The sequence below is a fragment of the Pristiophorus japonicus genome, chromosome 20 (assembly GCF_044704955.1).
Source record: "Pristiophorus japonicus isolate sPriJap1 chromosome 20, sPriJap1.hap1, whole genome shotgun sequence".
NCBI classification, from domain to species: Eukaryota; Metazoa; Chordata; class Chondrichthyes; family Pristiophoridae; genus Pristiophorus; species Pristiophorus japonicus.
The window spans coordinates 91023363-91044236 of record NC_091996.1 but is presented as its reverse complement, the minus strand read 5'-3'; the positions used below and the strand labels follow the sequence as shown (position 1 = coordinate 91044236).

General features: G+C 57.0%; 1 protein-coding gene across 1 annotated transcript in view; it reads left to right on the top strand.

Annotated features, from left to right (window-relative positions):
* alox12 (arachidonate 12-lipoxygenase) overlaps nucleotides 1–20874 on the top strand; it is a 67493-nt gene that overhangs the window by 11180 nt on the left and 35439 nt on the right. The window contains exon 2 of the mRNA XM_070863146.1: nucleotides 17710–17908. Within this exon, the coding sequence (XP_070719247.1) occupies nucleotides 17710–17908 (199 nt within the window). The remainder of the gene's footprint in view (nucleotides 1–17709; nucleotides 17909–20874) is intronic.

Here is a 20874-nt window from a genome sequence, read left to right as displayed (position 1 = left end):
CGGGCCAGGGTGTCCCTGGAGATGGAGCACACGGTGTCCACCGGTACGCTCGCGGCCTTCTGCGAGAGGTGGGCGCCGGAGAGACTGGAGTGCATCATCACCCTCGGCAACCAAACTCTAATTTGATTCTTGAATGTTAAAAGTTTAATTTGATTAAATTTAGTGGCCTCCTTTAGTAAGAGGAGCACTTGATTTATAGTTTCAACAAAAATAGTGCGGCTCGATGTCAATTTTGGCTTGGTTATGATCTGCTAAAATGCCGAGGGATGGTTTGTGACGTTAAAAGCAGCACATAAAATGTTAGTTCTTTCTTGCTTTAAACTTCTATGCGTCAATTGTGTGATTGACACACTTACAGACACTTACAGGCTGGAAGGAATTCAGGGTTGTTCTTCCTTCCAGCCTAATTATTATATGGATGAACCGTGACCAAGGCTGTGTACAGGAGTGGCCCCTGTACACGGTTGAGTGCCTGGATACCAGCCCCTGCAGCCGCACACAGGCCGACCTATCGAGACATGTTTGACAAAGCCTCCGAGCCAAACGTTAAACAGGCTGAACAGAAACTTACTGTGCGCAGCGAAAAAACCTTCCCGATCCGCCTTCGGGAACATTCTGCTCCCTGTGGGAGCTGTTTAAAGAGAAGACCCACAGTGTACGGCGTCTCAAAGAATCAATTGGTGAAACGCTCTACCCGGCCTTAAACAACAACAAACTGCAATTATATAGCGCCTTTAATGCCCCAAGGAGCCTCGCAGGAGTGATTATCAAACAAACTTTGAGCCACATCAGCTGATATTAGGGGCAGATGATCAAACGCTTAGTCAAAGAGGTAGTGCCTTAAAGGAGGAGAGAGATTTAGAGAGGCGGAGGGGTTTAGGGAGGGAATTCCAGAGCTTGGGGCCCAGGCAGCTGAAGGCACGGCCACCGATGGTGGAGCGATGGAAATCGGGGAATGCTCAAAAGGCCAGAATTGGAGGAGCGCAGAGGTCTCGGAGGGCTGGAGGGACGGAGTGGGGTTATAGAGAAAGGGAAGTGGGGTGAGGCCATGTAGGGATTTGGAAACAAGTCCAGGTTCAATGTCCCGAATCCGGCTGTCCGAAAACTGGACATTTTTGAGGTGGCCAAGGTGGCAACATCGGGCAGTGAGGGACGAGGAAACTGGTAAAATCCGGTAAAAAACGCAGTGCCAAGGGGGCCGCAGGTGGTGAGAATCGGTGGGAATTGGCGGGCTGTGAGGATCGGTGGGAACTGGTGCGTGATAAGGATCGGTGAGGATCGGTGGGCGGTGAGGATCGGTGAGGATCGGTGAGGATCGGTGGGCAGTGAGGATCGGTGAGGATCAGTGGGTGGTGAGGATCGGTGAGCAGTGAGGATCGGTGAGGATCGGTGGGTGGTGAGGATCGGTGAGCAGTGAGGATCGGTGAGGATCGGTGGGTGGTGAGGATCGGTGAGCAGTGAGGATCGGTGAGGATCGGTGGGCGGTGAGGATCGGTGAGGATCGGTGGGTGGTGAGGATCGGTGAGCGGTGAGGATCGGTGAGCGGTGAGGATCGGTGGGCGGTGAGGATCGGTGAGCGGTGAGGATCGGTGAACGGTGAGGATCGGTGAGCAGTGAGGATCGATGAGCGGTGAGGATCGGTGAGCGGTGAGGATCGGTGAGCGGTGAGGATCGGTGAGGATCGGTGGGCGGTGAGGATCGGTGGGCGGTGAGGATCGGTGGGTGGTGAGGATCGGTGGATGGTGAGGATCGGTGGGCGGTGAGGATCGGTGAGCGGTGAGGATCGGTGAATGGTGAGGATCGGTGAGGATCGGTGAGCGGTGAGGATCGGTGGGCGGTGAGGATCGGTGAGCGGTGAGGATCGGTGAGTGGTGAGGATCGGTGAGTGGTGAGGATCGGTGAGGATCGGTGAGCGGTGAGGATCGGTGGGGATCGGTGGGCGGTGAGGATCGGTGAGGATCGGTAGGCGGTGAGGATCGGTGAGCGGTGAGGATCGGTGAGCGGTGAGGATCGGTGAGCAGTGAGGATCGGTGGGCGGTGAGGATCGGTGAGCGGTGATGATCGGTGAGCGGTGAGGATCGGTGGGTGGTGAGGATCGGTGAGGATCAGTGAGGATCGGTGAGCGGTGAGGATCGGTGAGCGGTGAGGATCGGTGAGCGGTGAGGATCGGTGAGCGGTGAGGATCGGTGAGCAGTGAGGATCGGTGGGCGGTGAGGATCGGTGAGGATCGGTAGGCGGTGAGGATCGGTGAGCGGTGAGGATCGGTGAGCGGTGAGGATCGGTGAGCAGTGAGGATCGGTGGGCGGTGAGGATCGGTGAGCGGTGAGGATCGGTGAGCGGTGAGGATCGGTGAGGATCAGTGAGGATCGGTGAGCGGTGAGGATCGGTGAGCGGTGAGGATCGGTGAGCGGTGAGGATCGGTGAGGATCGGTGGGCGGTGAGGATCGGTGGGTGGTGAGGATCGGTGAGGATCAGTGAGGATCGGTGAGCGGTGAGGATCGGTGAGCGGTGAGGATCGGTGGGCGGTGAGGATCGGTGAGGATCGGTGGGCGGTGAGGATCGGTGAGCGGTGAGGATCGGTGGGCGGTGAGGATCGGTGAGCAGTGAGGATCGGTGGGTGGTGAGGATCGGTGAGGATCAGTGAGGATCGGTGAGCGGTGAGGATCGGTGAGGATCGGTGGGCGGTGAGGATCGGTGAGGATCGGTAGGCGGTGAGGATCGGTGAGCGGTGAGGATCGGTGAGCGGTGAGGATCGGTGAGCAGTGAGGATCGGTGGGCGGTGAGGATCGGTGAGCGGTGAGGATCGGTGAGCGGTGAGGATCGGTGAGCGGTGAGGATCGGTGAGCAGTGAGGATCGGTGGGCGGTGAGGATCGGTGAGCAGTGAGGATTGGTGGGCGGTGAGGATCGGTGAGCAGTGAGGATCGGTGAGCGGTGAGGATCGGTGAGGATCGGTGAGGATCGGTGAGGATCGGTGGGTGGTGAGGATCGGTGGGCGGTGAGGATCGGTGAGTGGTGAGGATCGGTGAGCAGTGAGGATCGGTGAGGATCGGTAGGCGGTGAGGATAGGTGAGCGGTGAGGATCGGTGGGCGGTGAGGATCGGTGAGCAGTGAGGATTGGTGGGCGGTGAGGATCGGTGAGCAGTGAGGATCGGTGAGCGGTGAGGATCGGTGAGGATCGGTGGGTGGTGAGGATCGGTGAGGATCGGTGAGGATCGGTGAGGATCGGTGGGTGGTGAGGATCGGTGGGTGGTGAGGATCGGTGGGCGGTGAGGATCGGTGAGCAGTGAGGATCGGTGAGGATCGGTAGGCGGTGAGGATCGGTGAGCGGTGAGGATCGGTGGGCGGTGAGGATCGGTGAGCAGTGAGGATCGGTGAGCGGTGAGGATCGGTGGGCAGTGAGGATCGGTGAGCACTGAGGATCGGTGGGCGGTGAGGATCGGTGGGTGGTGAGGATCGGCGAGGATCGGTGGGCGGTGAGGATCGGTGGGTGGTGAGGATCGGTGGGCGGTGAGGATCGGTGGGCGGTGAGGATCGGTGGGTGGTGAGGATCGGCGAGGATCGGTGGGCGGTGAGGATCGGTGAGCGGTGAGGATCGGTGGGCGGTGAGGATCGGTGAGCAGTGAGGATTGGTGGGTGGTGAGGATCGGCGAGGATCGGTGGGCGGTGAGGATCGGTGGGCGGTGAGGATCGGTGAGCGGTGAGGATTGGTGGGTGGTGAGGATCGGTGAGCGGTGAGGATTGGTGGGTGGTGAGGATCGGCGAGGATCGGTTGGTGGTGAGGATCGGTGAGCGGTGAGGATCGGTGGGCGGTGAGGATTGGTGGGTGGTGAGGATCGGCGAGGATCGGTTGGTGGTGAGGATCGGTGGGCGGTGAGGATCGGTGAGCGGTGAGGATCGGTGGGCGGTGAGGATCGGTGAGCGGTGAGGATCGGTGGGCGGTGAGGATCGGTGGGCGGTGAGGATCGGTGGGCGGTGAGGATCGGTGAGGATCGGTGAGCGGTGAGGATCGGTGAGCGGTGAGGATCGGTGAGGATCGGTGAGCGGTGAGGATCGGTGAGCGGTGAGGATTGGTGGGCGGTGAGGATCGGTGAGCGGTGAGGATCGGTGAGGATCGGTGAGCGGTGAGGATTGGTGGGCGGTGAGGATCGGTGGGCGGTGAGGATCGGTGGGCGGTGAGGATCGGTGAGGATCGGTGAGCGGTGAGGATCGGTGAGCGGTGAGGATCGGTGAGGATCGGTGAGCGGTGAGGATCGGTGAGCGGTGAGGATCGGTGGGCGGTGAGGATCGGTGAGCAGTGGGGATCGGTGAGCGGTGAGGATCGGTGAGCGGTGAGGATCGGTGAGCGGTGAGGATCGGTGAGCAGTGAGGATTGGTGGGTGGTGAGGATCGGCGAGGATCGGTGGGCGGTGAGGATCGGTGAGCGGTGAGGATCGGTGGGCGGTGAGGATCGGTGAGGATCGGTGAGCGGTGAGGATCGGTGGGCAGTGAGGATCGGTGAGCAGTGAGGATTGGTGGGTGGTGAGGATCGGTGGGCGGTGAGGATCGGTGAGCGGTGAGGATCGGTGAGGATCGGTGGGCGGTGAGGATCGGTGAGCGGTGAGGATCGGTGAGCGGTGAGGATCGGTGGGTGGTGAGGATCGGTGAGGATCGGTGGGCGGTGAGGATCGGTGAGCAGTGAGGATCGGTGAGCGGTGAGGATCGGTGAGGATCGGTGGGCGGTGAGGATCGGTGAGCGGTGAGGATCGGTGGGTGGTGAGGATCGGTGAGCGGTGAGGATCGGTGAGCAGTGAGGATTGGTGGGTGGTGAGGATCGGTGAAGATCGGTGGGCGGTGAGGATTGGTGGATGGTGAGGAATGGTGGGTGGTGAGGATTGGTGGGTGGTGAGGATCGGTGAGCGGTGAGGATCGGTGAGCGGTGAGGATCGGTGAGCAGTGAGGATCGGTGGGTGGTGAGGATCGGTGAGCGGTGAGGATCGGTGAGGATCGGTGGGCGGTGAGGATCGGTGAGCGGTGAGGATCGGTGAGCAGTGAGGATCGGCGAGGATCGGTGGGTGGTGAGGATCGGTGTGCGGTGAGGATCGGTGAGCAGTGAGGATCGGTGGGTGGTGAGGATCGGTGAGCGGTGAGGATCGGTGAGGATCGGTGGGCGGTGAGGATCGGTGAGCGGTGAGGATCGGTGAGCAGTGAGGATCGGTGGGTGGTGAGGATCGGTGAGCGGTGAGGATCGGTGAGCAGTGAGGATCGGTGGGTGGTGAGGATCGGTGAGCGGTGAGGATCGGTGAGGATCGGTGGGTGGTGAGGATCGGTGAGCGGTGAGGATCGGTGAGCAGTGAGGATCGGTGGGTGGTGAGGATCGGTGAGCGGTGAGGATCGGTGAGGATCGGTGGGCGGTGAGGATCGGTGAGCGGTGAGGATCGGTGAGCAGTGAGGATCGGCGAGGATCGGTGGGTGGTGAGGATCGGTGAGCGGTGAGGATCGGTGAGCAGTGAGGATCGGTGGGTGGTGAGGATCGGTGAGCGGTGAGGATCGGTGAGGATCGGTGGGCGGTGAGGATCGGTGAGCGGTGAGGATCGGTGAGCGGTGAGGATCGGTGGGTGGTGAGGATCGGTGGGTGGTGAGGATCGGTGAGCGGTGAGGATCGGTGGGCGGTGAGGATCGGTGAGCGGTGAGGATCGGTGGGTGGTGAGGATCGGTGAGCGGTGAGGATCGGTGAGCAGTGAGGATCGGTGGGTGGTGAGGATCGGTGAGCGGTGAGGATCGGTGAGGATCGGTGGGCGGTGAGGATCGGTGAGCGGTGAGGATCGGTGAGCAGTGAGGATCGGCGAGGATCGGTGGGTGGTGAGGATCGGTGAGCGGTGAGGATCGGTGAGCAGTGAGGATCGGTGGGTGGTGAGGATCGGTGAGCGGTGAGGATCGGTGAGGATCGGTGGGCGGTGAGGATCGGTGAGCGGTGAGGATCGGTGAGCGGTGAGGATCGGTGAGGATCGGTGGGCGGTGAGGATCGGTGAGCGGTGAGGATCGGTGAGCGGTGAGGATCGGTGGGTGGTGAGGATCGGTGGGTGGTGAGGATCGGTGAGCGGTGAGGATCGGTGGGCGGTGAGGATCGGTGAGCGGTGAGGATCGGTGGGTGGTGAGGATCGGTGGGTGGTGAGGATCGGTGGGCGGTGAGGATCGGTGAGCGGTGAGGATCGGTGAGCGGTGAGGATCGGTGAGCGGTGAGGATCGGTGAGGATCGGTGGGCAGTGAGGATCGGTGAGGATCGGTGGGCGGTGAGGATCGGTGAGCGGTGAGGATCGGTGAGTGGTGAGGATCGGTGAGTGGTGAGGATCGGTGAGTGGTGAGGATCGGTGAGTGGTGAGGATCGGTGAGCGGTGAGGATCGGTGAGGATCGGTGGGCAGTGAGGATCGGTGAGGATCGGTGAGCGGTGAGGATCGGTGAGCGGTGAGGATCGGTGAGTGGTGAGGATCGGTGGGCGGTGAGGATCGGTGAGGATCGGTGGGCGGTGAGGATCGGTGAGCGGTGAGGATCGGTGAGTGGTGAGGATCGGTGAGCGGTGAGGATCGGTGAGCGGTGAGGATCGGTGAGTGGTGAGGATCGGTGAGCGGTGAGGATCGGTGAGCGGTGAGGATCGGTGAGTGGTGAGGATCGGTGAGCGGTGAGGATCGGTGAGCGGTGAGGATCAGTGAGTGGTGAGGATCGGTGAGCGGTGAGGATCAGTGAGCGGTGAGGATCGGTGAGTGGTGAGGATCGGTGGGCGGTGAGGATCGGTGAGGATCGGTGGGCGGTGAGGATCGGTGAGTGGTGAGGATCGGTGAGAATCAGTGAGGATCGGTGAGCGGTGAGGATCGGTGAGCGGTGAGGATCGGTGAGCGGTGAGGATCGGTGGGCGGTGAGGATCGGTGAGCGGTGAGGATCGGTGGGCGGTGAGGATCGGTGAGCGGTGAGGATCGGTGGGTGGTGAGGATCGGTGAGGATCAGTGAGGATCGGTGAGCGGTGAGGATCGGTGAGGATCGGTGGGCGGTGAGGATCGGTGAGGATCGGTGAGCGGTGAGGATCGGTGAGCGGTGAGGATCGGTGAGCAGTAAGGATCGGTGGGCGGTGAGGATCGGTGAGCGGTGAGGATCGGTGAGCGGTGAGGATCGGTGAGCGGTGAGGATCGGTGAGCAGTGAGGATCGGTGGGCGGTGAGGATCGGTGAGCAGTGAGGATTGGTGGGCGGTGAGGATCGGTGAGCAGTGAGGATCGGTGAGCGGTGAGGATCGGTGAGGATCGGTGAGGATCGGTGAGGATCGGTGGGTGGTGAGGATCGGTGGGCGGTGAGGATCGGTGGGCGGTGAGGATCGGTGAGCAGTGAGGATCGGTGAGGATCGGTAGGCGGTGAGGATAGGTGAGCGGTGAGGATCGGTGGGCGGTGAGGATCGGTGAGCAGTGAGGATTGGTGGGCGGTGAGGATTGGTGAGCAGTGAGGATCGGTGAGCGGTGAGGATCGGTGAGCAGTGAGGATCGGTGAGGATCGGTAGGCGGTGAGGATCGGTGAGCGGTGAGGATCGGTGGGCGGTGAGGATCGGTGAGCAGTGAGGATCGGTGAGCGGTGAGGATCGGTGGGCAGTGAGGATCGGTGAGCAGTGAGGATCGGTGGGCGGTGAGGATCGGTGGGTGGTGAGGATCGGCGAGGATCGGTGGGCGGTGAGGATCGGTGGGTGGTGAGGATCGGTGAGCGGTGAGGATCGGCGAGGATCGGTGGGCGGTGAGGATCGGTGAGCGGTGAGGATCGGTGGGCGGTGAGGATCGGTGAGCGGTGAGGATCGGCGAGGATCGGTGGGCGGTGAGGATCGGTGAGCGGTGAGGATCGGTGGGCGGTGAGGATCGGTGAGCAGTGAGGATTGGTGGGTGGTGAGGATCGGCGAGGATCGGTGGGCGGTGAGGATCGGTGGGCGGTGAGGATCGGTGAGCGGTGAGGATTGGTGGGTGGTGAGGATCGGTGAGCGGTGAGGATTGGTGGGTGGTGAGGATCGGCGAGGATCGGTTGGTGGTGAGGATCGGTGAGCGGTGAGGATCGGTGGGCGGTGAGAATCGGTGGGTGGTGAGGATCGGCGAGGATCGGTGGGCGGTGAGGATCGGTGAGCGGTGAGGATCGGTGGGCGGTGAGGATCGGTGAGCGGTGAGGATCGGTGGGCGGTGAGGATCGGTGGGCGGTGAGGATCGGTGGGCGGTGAGGATCGGTGAGGATCGGTGAGCGGTGAGGATCGGTGAGCGGTGAGGATCGGTGAGGATCGGTGAGCGGTGAGGATCGGTGAGCGGTGAGGATTGGTGGGCGGTGAGGATCGGTGAGCGGTGAGGATCGGTGAGGATCGGTGAGCGGTGAGGATTGGTGGGCGGTGAGGATCGGTGGGCGGTGAGGATCGGTGGGCGGTGAGGATCGGTGAGGATCGGTGAGCGGTGAGGATCGGTGAGCGGTGAGGATCGGTGAGGATCGGTGAGCGGTGAGGATCGGTGAGCGGTGAGGATCGGTGAGCAGTGAGGATCGGTGAGGATCGGTGAGCGGTGAGGATCGGTGAGGATCGGTGAGCGGTGAGGATCGGTGAGGATCGGTGAGCGGTGAGGATCGGTGAGCAGTGAGGATCGGTGAGCGGTGAGGATCGGTGAGCGGTGAGGATCGGTGAGCAGTGAGGATTGGTGGGTGGTGAGGATCGGCGAGGATCGGTGGGCGGTGAGGATCGGTGAGCGGTGAGGATCGGTGAGCGGTGAGGATCGGTGGGTGGTGAGGATCGGTGAGGATCGGTGGGCGGTGAGGATCGGTGAGCGGTGAGGATCGGTGGGTGGTGAGGATCGGTGGGTGGTGAGGATCGGTGAGCGGTGAGGATCGGTGAGCAGTGAGGATTGGTGGGTGGTGAGGATCGGTGAAGATCGGTGGGCGGTGAGGATTGGTGGATGGTGAGGAATGGTGGGTGGTGAGGATTGGTGGGTGGTGAGGATCGGTGAGCAGTGAGGATCGGTGAGCGGTGAGGATCGGTGAGCAGTGAGGATCGGTGGGTGGTGAGGATCGGTGAGCGGTGAGGATCGGTGAGGATCGGTGGGCGGTGAGGATCGGTGAGCGGTGAGGATCGGTGAGCGGTGAGGATCGGTGAGGATCGGTGGGCGGTGAGGATCGGTGAGCGGTGAGGATCGGTGAGCGGTGAGGATCGGTGGGTGGTGAGGATCGGTGGGTGGTGAGGATCGGTGGGCGGTGAGGATCGGTGAGCGGTGAGGATCGGTGAGCGGTGAGGATCGGTGAGGATCGGTGGGCAGTGAGGATCGGTGAGGATCGGTGGGCGGTGAGGATCGGTGAGCGGTTGGGATCGGTGAGTGGTGAGGATCGGTGAGCGGTGAGGATCGGTGAGTGGTGAGGATCGGTGAGTGGTGAGGATCGGTGAGTGGTGAGGATCGGTGAGCGGTGAGGATCGGTGAGGATCGGTGGGCAGTGAGGATCGGTGAGGATCGGTGAGCGGTGAGGATCGGTGAGCGGTGAGGATCGGTGAGCGGTGAGGATCGGTGAGTGGTGAGGATCGGTGGGCGGTGAGGATCGGTGAGGATCGGTGGGCGGTGAGGATCGGTGAGCGGTGAGGATCGGTGAGTGGTGAGGATCGGTGAGCGGTGAGGATCGGTGAGCGGTGAGGATCGGTGAGTGGTGAGGATCGGTGAGCGGTGAGGATCGGTGAGCGGTGAGGATCGGTGAGTGGTGAGGATCGGTGAGCGGTGAGGATCGGTGAGCGGTGAGGATCGGTGAGTGGTGAGGATCGGTGGGCGGTGAGGATCGGTGAGGATCGGTGGGCGGTGAGGATCGGTGAGTGGTGAGGATCGGTGAGCGGTGAGGATCGGTGAGCGGTGAGGATCGGTGAGCGGTGAGGATCGGTGAGTGGTGAGGATCGGTGAGCGGTGAGGATCGGTTAGGATCGGTGGGCAGTGAGGATCGGTGAGGATCGGTGAGCGGTGAGGATCGGTGAGCGGTGAGGATCGGTGGGCGGTGAGGATCGGTGAGCAGTGAGGATCGGTGGGTGGTGAGGATCGGTGAGGATCGGTGAGCGGTGAGGATCGGTGGGTGGTGAGGATCGGTGAGGATCGGTGAGCGGTGAGGATCGGTGAGCGGTGAGGATCGGTGAGCGGTGAGGATCGGTGAGGATCGGTGAGCGGTGAGGATCGGTGGGCGGTGAGGATCGGTGAGGATCGGTGAGCGGTGTGGATCAGTGAGCAGTGAGGATCGGTGGGCGGTGAAGATCGGTGGGCGGTGAGGATTGGTGGATGGTGAGGATTGGTGGGTGGTGAGGATCGGTGGGCGGTGAGGATCGGTGAGCAATAAGGATCGGTGAGCGGTGAGGATCGGTGAGGATCGGTGGGAGGTGAGGATCGGTGAGCGGTGAGGATCGGTGAGCAATGAGGATCGGTGAGCGGTGAGGATCGGTGAGGATCGGTGGGCGGTGAGGATCGGTGAGCGGTGAGGATCGGTGAGCGGTGAGGATCGGTGAGCAGTGAGGATCGGTGGGCGGTGAGGATCGGTGAGGATCGGTGAGCAGTGAGGATCGGTGGGCGGTGAGGATCGGTGAGGATCGGTGGGCGGTGAGGATCGGTGAGCAGTGAGGATCGGTGGGCGGTGAGGATCGGTGAGCGGTGAGGATCGGTGGGCGGTGAGGATTGGTGGGTGGTGAGGATTGGTGGGTGGTGAGGATCGGTGAGCAGTGAGGATCGGTGAGCAGTGAGGATCGGTGAGGATCGGTGGGCGGTGAGGATCGGTGAGCGGTGAGGATCGGTGAGCAGTGAGGATCGGTGGGCGGTGAGGAGCGCCAACAGTGAGATTCGAAACCCGGTAAAATCCTTACACCATCGTGGTCTCGGTCCCGAGGTTGGCGGATTTCAGACGCTGTACCCGTATCACCAACACTTCGCCTTTCTGTGTTACACATGGAATCCTGCACAAACAGGAATTGGTTTGGTCTGTTTGGAAATCTGTGCTTACTTTGTGGCCGGATGTTGTTCCATGGAGCTTAATTTGTAACATAGGAGGACTGACATTTTAAAAGCGTCTTGTGACGTCTCGGAAGCATTTTAGTCTCCAACTGCTTCACATTTATCTACTATAAGTATTAAAGTCTAGTGAACACCATACTCCAGGCACCGCAGTCAAAAGTGTCACACTCCAGGGTGTCACAGTGCTGTGGTCACGGTCCAGGGCGTTATGTATTTGCTCCATGGGCTCTTTGCTTAACACATTGCTTTTAAGAACTAGTTGGTTTATTAGCAAAGGTTTAACAATCACACGACACATTAGCAGTTCATCCACCAGGCTCACAACCAGCTGCCCCACCGTGGATCCCCCGAATCCAACTGGCCGGGGTTTTATTCAGTCTTGTGGACATCACATGACTGGCTAAGCCACTCCGAAGGCAACAGCTCTACAAACCTGTGAGCATGCTCACCAGTGCGTATATTACACAGGGTGTCACACTCCAGGGTGTCACAGTCCTGGCATCACACGCTATTGGTGTCACTCTCTCGGTGTCACACTCTCAGTATCATGCTCTGCGTGTCACGCTCTCGGCGTCACGCTCTTTGTGTCACCGACCCATGAGAGACTCAGCCCCGCTGCCGTTTTGGGTGGGGCAGGCACGACGGCAGGGGCGTGCCAGGGGGAGCGGGCAGGTCGGAAATTGAGGGCCCGACCTGCATGCCAGCACGCGAGGGTGTGCCACATGCTTAGACAGGAGGGTGATTCTCAAGTCACTTTCGAAAGGAATGTTAATTGCACCAGACTTGCCCGCGGGTAAGGATAGTTGCACAAGAGAGCAAAAGTAATTGTTAGCTGTTTGTAAACTACTTAGCTCAATTGAGAAGCTAACTGGTTACCATCGTTGGTGGTATTTCTCCAGCGATTTGAGGTGTCTGCTGTATATGGCCCACGTCTCTGAGCCATACAGGAGGGTGGGTATCCTTACAGCCCTGTAGAACATGAGTTTGGTGCCAAATTTGAGGGCCTGATCTTCGAAAATTCTCTTCCTCATTCGTAATAAGGTGGACGAATTAACTGCACAGGCAGCAATTAACGAATATGATATAATTGGCATTACGGACACATGGCTCCAGGGTGACCAAGGCTGGGAACTCAACAGCCAGGGGTATTCAACATTCAGGAAGGATAGACAGAAAGGAAAAGGAGGTGAGGTGGCGTTGCTGGTTAAAGAGGAAATTAACACAATAGTAAGGAAGGACATTAGCTTGGATGATGTGGAATCAATATGCCTGGAGCTGCAGAATATCAAAGGGCAGAAAACGCTAGTGGGAATTGTGTACAGACCAACAAATAGTAGTAGTGAGGTTGGGGACAGCATCAAACAAGAAATTAGGGACGTGTGCAATAAAGGTACAGCAGTTATCATGAGCGACTTTAAGCTACATATTGACTGGGCTAACCTAACTGGTAGCAATGCGGTGGAGGAGGATTTCCTGCAGTGTATTAGGGATGGTTTTCTCCAACTGGCTCATTTATCCCATTGCTGTTTGTGGGGGCATGCTGCATGCAAATTAGACCGAATTCACGGCTCAGCAACGGACTATTCGGCCCCTGTGGAATTGGATCAACATCAGCAGTTGCAATACCACAGTAGGTCCACTAGGCGGCGCAGTAATCCACTGGGCGGTGCTACATTGCATCACCGGAACACCATGGGCCAGGCTTTCAGCTTCATTGTCGCCGATTTTCCTCGGCGTCGCAGCTGGTTTTTGCCGAGAGTTTGCACGTAAGTTTCTTCCTGGGTATCGCCTACACCTGAAGTCGCCCGCCGGGACCAAACCGCCCGCGTCCAACGGCGAGAACAATCGCCAGGGCCTAAGTTTGGGCTCAACCGCCGACGTCTAGATCGTCGAGAGACCCGCCCTGTAAAAGCTGCAATTAGGCCTAAAACTGTCTTGGGGACGCTTTGTATGTGTTTTTTATTTAATGATCATTTTTTTTCTTTAGCTTTTCCATCCTCCGTAGGCCCAACCACAGCCTCGGCCTAAATTTTTGCACTTACCGTCCATTCCGATAATGACCACCCATTTGGCTAACTTTGCACTTACCAGCCGAGAAAACGGCCCCAAAATGAGCGTGCAAAGGCGATTTTCTTTCCGCCGGGCGGCCATTTCTACACGCCTTTACCCTCAAAATGGAAATTCTCGCCCCGCTTTTTTCACCGAGCGTTAACAATCCTTCTCAGCGGGCAATCGGAGGTTGAGGGCCTTTATGGAAAGTCTGGCTCCATATCCCTCTATTCCTTTCTCCCTCACGTGTTTGTCCAGTTTCCCCTTAAATCCATCGAACCTATTCGCCTCAACCCCTCCCTGTGGCAGCGAGTTCCACATTCTCACAGCTCTGTGGGTAAAGAAGTTTCTCCTGAATTCCCCCATTGGATTTATTGGTGGCCGTCTTATACTGATGGCCTCTAGTTTTTTGGCTCACCCACAAGTGGGGACACCTTCTCTACATCTTCTTTTCCTCTTCTGAGGCAGTCCCCCGGAGCCGAGGATGACTTGCTTCCACGTTGACATGAGTTCGAAGATGACTGAGGGATATACTTGCATTGGAGACAGTTCAGAGAAGGTTCACCAGGTTGATTCCTGAGATGAGGGGGTTGCCTTATGAAGAAAGGTTGAGCAGATTGGGCCTGTACTCATTGGAGTTTAGAAGAATGAGAGGTGATCTTATTGAAACGTAGAAGATACTGAGGGGGCTCGACAGGGTAGATGCAGAGAGGATGTTTCCAATTGGCGGAGCAGGCTCGAGGGGCTAGATGGCCTACTCCTGTTCCTAATTCTTATGTTCTAATTGTGGGGGAATCTAGAACTAGGGGGCATAGAATAAGGGGTTGCTCATTTAAAACTGAGACGAGAAGGAATTTCTTCTCTCAGAGGGTCGTAAATCTGTGGAATTCTCTGCCCCAGAGAGCTGTGGAAGCTGGGTCATTGAATATATTTAAGGCGGAGATAGACAGATTTTGAGCGATAAGGAAGTGAAGGGTTATGGGGAGCGGGCGGGGAAATGGAGCTAAGTCCCTGATCGGATCAGCCATGATCTTATTCAATGGCAGAGCAGGCTCGAGGGGCTGTATGGCCTACTCCTGCTCCGATTTCTTCTGTTCTTATGAGACCAATGCAGACCAGGTTCCGAACTTCATTTTAGAGGGTGGAAATTGGCTGGGCTTGAATTTCTTTTAACGTGGGGTGGCCGTTGCACACCCAGCCGCCACACGGGCTTGACAGAGCTCGGTCTTGGTCCAGTGGCAATGGGGTCAGAGATGACTGGAAAACCAGGCTCTGCCGCATGGGCTTAGCCCATGCAAACACACGCGCGCACACATACACACGGTCATGTTCCTACTGACCTCCTCCCTCTCTCCCTCAGGGCCTCGCTCCCTGGTTTTCAGCGATCGCTGCGTAGGTGGGCCCACCTCCCACCCCCTCCCCCCCCCCCCACCCCGGGCTCCAGTGCGCCACTCTCCATTCACAGGGTCCGCTGCGATTTTCCACGCTCTCTCTCCGTGCTTTGGCCGTTGGTCACCACGCGCGTTCTGGCCTCGTCTCCCGACCTCGCTGCTGGCCTCGTCTTGACGTCCATTCCTTCCGAATTTCGAAGACCTCCATCAGGTCATTCCCCCCCCCCCCCCCCCACACCCCTCACCCCCCCCCCTAATGTTCCCCCTGAGGCCACGCACCCATCGGGGGAGGGAGAGCGGTCAATGCGCAGGCCGCTCACCGGCTGTCTGTCGAGGCAGATAACCCCCGCGCGCGCGCGGACGCACGGCACGGTTAAAGGGACGCCGTATCTCGGGCCGGATTTTCGGGGTCTTTCGGCGACTACGGCAGCGACGCGTGAGATTTACCGTTTGCGCTGCGCCACCGTCTTTAGCCCGGACTGTCGGCCTTTAGGCGCATCGGTAAAGGGGGAGAGGGGGGGGGGGGGGGAGGGGGCGGGGCGTTGGGCACAAAACCGCGCATTTCCCCAAATTTAGCCGGGGGCCGGGAGCGCTGCGAGAGAGGCCTTGGGAGGACGGGGGTGGGGGGGGGCGGAGTAAGCCAAAGTAAATTCCATAAAAACATATACACAAGGTCCTTGTCTATCGACCCGCGGGGGGGGAAAAGTAAAAAAATAAATAAAACCTTTCACTTGCCTTTTTCCACGGGCTTTCATACTTACCACGGCTGGCGGGGCTGCACCGGCAGGTTTGAACCCTGTCGCTGTTCTGGGCGTACGGGTCGAGAGAGCCGTAAGTCTGCCGCAAACACAACCGGCGCCCTTGCGCGTCAGCGCGCCTCGCCTCCCCGGCGGTACGTGGCAGCGCCGCCGCAGAGAGGTGCCCGGGGATCCCGCCCGACCGGGCTTCGCGAACGGCTTTTCTCCGCGGAGGGCCAAGTCGGCTGTGAGGCTGCAGAGCGACTTGGACAGGTTAGGTGAGTGGGCAAATGCGTGGCAGATGAAGTATAATGTGGATAAATGTGAGGTTATCCACTTTGGTGGTAAAAACAGAGAGGCAGACTATTATCTGAATGGTGACAGATTAGGAAAAGGGGAGGTGCAACGAGACCTGGGTGTCATGGTACATCAGTCATTGAAGGTTGGCATGCAGGTACAGCAGGCGGTTAAGAAAGCAAATGGCATGTTGGCCTTCATAGCGAGGGGATTTGAGTACAGGGGCAGGGAGGTGTTGCTACAGTTGTACAGGGCCTTGGTGAGGCCACACCTGGAGTATTGTGTACAGTTTTGGTCTCCTAACTTGAGGAAGGACATTCTTGCTATTGAGGGAGTGCAGCGAAGGTTCACCAGACTGATTCCCGGGATGGCGGGACTGACCTATCAAGAAAGACTGGATCAACTGGGCTTGTATTCACTGGAGTTCAGAAGAATGAGAGGGGACCTCATAGAAACGTTTAAAATTCTGACGGGGTTAGATGCAGGAAGAATGTTCCCAATGTTGGGGAAGTCCAGAACCAGGGGACACAGTCTAAGGATAAGGGGGAAGCCATTTAGGACCGAGATGAGGAGGAATTTCTTCACCCAGAGAGTGGTGAACCTGTGGAATTCTCTACCACAGAAAGTTGTTGAGGCCAATTCACTAAATATATTCAAAAAGGAGTTAGATGAAGTCCTTACTACTAGGGGAATCAAGGGGTATGGTGAGAAAGCAGGAATGGGGTACTGAAGTTGCATGTTCAGCCATGAACTCATTGAATGGTGGTGCAGGCTAGAAGGGCCGAATGGCCTACTCCTGCACCTATTTTCTATGTTTCTATGTTTCTATGAAAACCCAGGCGGGCAACTTCTCGAAAATCCGGCCCGACGAGTGCAAATTATCGTCATCATCAGAGGCAGTCCCTCGGGATCGAGGAAGACTTGCTTTCACTCTAAAAGTGGGTTCTCAGGTGGCTGAACAGTCCAATACAGGAATTACAGCCTCTGTCACAGGTGGGACAGACAGTGGTTGAGGGAAGGGGTGGGCGGGACTGGTTTGCCGCACGCTCCTTCCGCTGCCTGCGCTTGCTTTCTGCACGCTCTCGGCGACGAGACTCGAGGTGCTCAGCGCCCTCCCGGATGCACTTCCTCCACTGAGGGCGGACTGGTCTTTGGCCAGGGGATTCCCAGGTGTCAGTGGGGATGTTGCACTTTATCAGGGAGGCTTTGAGGGTGGTCCTTGTAACGTTTCCTCTGCCCACCTGGGGCTCGCTTGCCGTGAGGAAGTTCCGAGTAGAGCGCTCGCTTTGGGAGTCCCGTGTCGGGCATGCGGACAATGTGTCCCTGCCCAGCGGAGCTGGTCCAGTGTGAAGGAACATTTGTCACACCCGAGTCTTCTCTTTCTTAGAAGGAAAATGAGCCCCAGTCTTTTCTGATAGTTATACCTGTGGAAATTAATAGTAATTATCAGTAATGCCGTCTGACTCTTGTGCTAGTGGGCGTTAGACTGTTCCCTGCATCTTTTGTCATCTTGTTAATATTGAGAATGTCGAGAAATTGTTGAGCGACGTGATCGGGGGCCCAGGAGAGACGCGAGTTCGGGAGCCCAGAAGAGCCGGGGCCCCAGGAGAGGCGAGAGTTCGGGAGCCCAGAAGAGGCGAGAGCCCAGGGGCAGCACAGGACAGCCCACACTGTGCGATATGTGTGCGCGCACTAGGTCCATGCAGCGGAGCTGGTTTCCAGTCGTCCTGGTTAACCCTTGCCACTGGACCAAGACCCAACTCTGTCAAGCCCCGTGTGGTGGCTGGTGTGCAACGGCCACCCCACGTTAAAAAAATCCACCCACAGGCATCTTCCACCCTTCAGGATGTAGTTCGGGATCCGGAATATTAGGTCCTTCATTGAAACACCTGTGAAAAGTCCTTTTTGGTGGCAGCGGGTCATAGAAACATATAAAATAGGTGCAGGAGTAGGCTATTCGGCCCTTCGAGCCTGCACCTCCATTCAATAAGATCATGACTGATCATTCACCTCAGTACCCCTTTCCTGCTTTCTCTCCATACCCTTGATCCCTTTAGCCGTAAGGGCCATATCTAACTCCCTCTTGAATAATAGAATCCTCGATATGATGGACCACCTAAGAAGACCTGTACCTTCTCACTTCTGGTATCATCCTTGTAAATCTGGGGGGTATTTCTCCTGTGCCTTTACATTCTTTTTTTTCTTAACATGTCCTCTGCTTTGATTGGCCAGGTGGACGAATACGACGTCAGCAGTGAGACGGACCTGGGCTCCATCTGGTGGGTGCTGTTGGAGAAAGTCAAGTTCCTCGTGGAGGACGACTGGTTTTGCCGCTATGTCACGGTGCAAACGCCCTCGGGGAAAACACACCACTTCCCCTGCTACAGGTGGCTGAGTGAGAATGTCACCATCTGCATTCGCGAAGGAACAGGTAAGCTTGTGAACGCACAGACTTGCATTTATATAGCGCCTTTCGCGACCACCGGACGCCTCACAGCGCTTTACAGCCAATGAAGTACTTTTTTTGGAGCGTAGTCACTGTTGCAATGTGGGAAACGCCAATTTGCGCACAGCAAGCTCCCACACACAGCGATGTGATAATGGCCCAGATCATTTGTTTCTTTGTAATGTTGATTGAGGGATAAATATTGGCCCCAGGACACCGCGGATAACTCCCCAGCTCTTCTTCAAAATAGTGGCCATGGGATCTTTTACCTCCGTATTTACGAAAGGATACACTTGCTTTGGAGGCAGTTCAGAGAAGGTTCACTAGGTTGATTCTGGGGATGAGGGGGTTGACTTATGAGGAAAGGTTGAGGAGGTTGGGCCTCTACTCATTGGATCCGGAAGAATGAGAGACGATCTTATCGCAACGTATAAGATTATGAGGGGGCTTGACAAGGTGGATGCAGAGAGGATGTTTCCACTGATAGGGGAGACTAGAACTAGAGGGCATAATCTTGGGATAAGGGGCCGCCCATTTAAAATGGAGATAAGGAGGAATTTCTTCTCTCAGAGGGTTGTGAATCTGTGGAATTCGCTGCCTCAGAGAGCTGTGGAGGCTGGGACATTGAATAAGTTTAAGACAGAGATAGACAGTTTCTTAACTGATAAGGGGTTATGGGGAGCGGGCGGGGAAGTGGAGCTGAGTCCATGATTGTATTAAATGGCGGAGCAGGCTCGAGGGGCCATATGGCCTACTCCTGCTTCTTACGTCCACCTGAGAGAGCAGACGGGGCCTTGGTTTAACGTCTCATCCAAAAGACAGCCCCGCCAACAGTGCAGCGCTCCCTCAGCACTGGGAGCATCGGTCTGGATTTATGTACTCAAGTTCCTGGAGTGGGACTTGAACCCACAACCTTCTAATTCAGAGGCGAGGGTGCTATCCACTGAGCCATGGCTGACACTTGCAAACCAGTGTCTCTCTCCCTCTTTTTTAGGCGGTCCCTCATATCGAGGATGACTTGCTTCCACGCCAAAAAGGGATGAGTTCACGGATGTTTCAATGAAGGACCTAATATTCCAGATCCCGAACTACATCCTGAAGGGGTGGAAGATGCCTGTGGGTGGATGTTTTTAACGTGGGGTGTCCGTTGCACACCAGCCACCACACGGGGCTTGACAGAGCTCGGTCTTGGTCCAGTGGCAAGGGTTGACCAAGACGACTGGAGACCAGCTCTGCTGCACGGACCTAGTGGGCGCACACATATCGCACAGCGTGGGGCCCCAGCCTGCAAGGAACCCTCTGCGGCAGGTCTGGGCGATAAAAGGAGCGGAGGTGTGGAGGCATATCACTGCAAAATACTGCGCGAGCCGGTTCGGCGGTGGGGGGGGGAGGGGAGGCGACGCCTCGGAGGAGGACAACTGGATTGGCCGTCAGCAAAATCCAGGTCGCTGATTGGAGCGTGGGCAGGTGCAGCAGAAGCGGCGAGGTTGGGGGCGAAGGAGCGGCGAGAGATTGTAGAGGGATGTGAACGGGGCCTAGGGGAGGCGTGAGTCCGGGGCCCAGGAGAGGCAAGAGCCCAGGGGCAGCACACGCCAGACCAGTGTGGGACTACTTTTATGTCTGTAGTGTACTTATCAATGACTCCACGAGGCAATGTGCTGTACTCAAACTGTAGTGACTTTGGTCCTTTACTCCTCACTCCAGAGTGAGGCACAAGCAGGGTGGCTCCCCTTTTATACAGCTCCTGCCACCAGGGCCGGAAACCCCGGTCTCCACCAGTTGCACCCTCTAGTGGTGCCAGCACGTATATACACAGTGCAAACCTTATCGATAGTACATCAGGTAAACAAGTCTCCATCTTAAGCAACTATACAGTGACTACACATTGCATATATAACAATTACAGACACAACAACTTATGTTTACACAGCGCTTTTTAACTTGGTAAAACATCCCAAGGTGCTTCACAGGGGCGATTATCAAACAGAATTTGACACCGAGCCACATAATCAGGTTAGGGCAAGTTGGTCAAAGAGGTAGGTTTTAAGGAGCAGCTTAAAGGAAGAGAGAGAGGTCGGGAGACAAAAAGGTTTAGGGATGGAATTCCAGAGCTTAGGACGGAGACAGCAGAAGGCACGGCTGCCAGTTGCAGAGCAATTAAAATCGGGGAAGTTTAACAGGCCAGAATTAGAGGAGCGCCGAGATGGCGGAGGGTTTTAGGGTTGGAGGAGGTTACAGAGATAGGGAGGGGTGTGTATTATAGAGAATAGCAGCCCCTGTGTACATTGTAGAGAATAGCAGTCCCTGTGTATATTATAGAGAATAGTGCCCCCCTGTGTATATTATAGAGAATAGCAGCTGTGTATATTATCGAGAATAGCAGCCCCTGTGTATATTATAGAGAATAGTGCCCCCCTGTGTATATTATAGAGAATAGCAGCTGTGTATATTATCGAGAATAGCAGTCCCTGTGTATATTATAGAGAATAGTGCCCCCCTGTGTATATTATGGAGAATAGCAGCCCCTGTGTATATTATAGAGAATATTAGCCCCTGTGTATATTATAGAGAATAGCAGCCCCTGTGTATATTATAGAGAATAGCAGCCCCTGTGTATATTATAGAGAATAGCAGCTCCTGTGTATGTTATAGAGAATAGCAGCCCTTGTGTATATTATAGAGAATAGCAATCCCTCTGTATATTATAGAGAATAATACCTTGTGTGTATATTATAGTGAATAGCAGCCCCTGTGTATATTATAGCGAATAGCAGCCCCTGTGTATATTATAGAGAATAGTGCCCCCCTGTGCATATTATAGAGAATAGCAGCCCCTGTGTATATTATAGAGAATAGTGCCTCCCTGTGTATATTATAGAGAATAGCAGCTGTGTGTATATTATAGAGAATAGCAGTCCCTGTGTATATTATAGAGAATAGCAGCTCCTGTG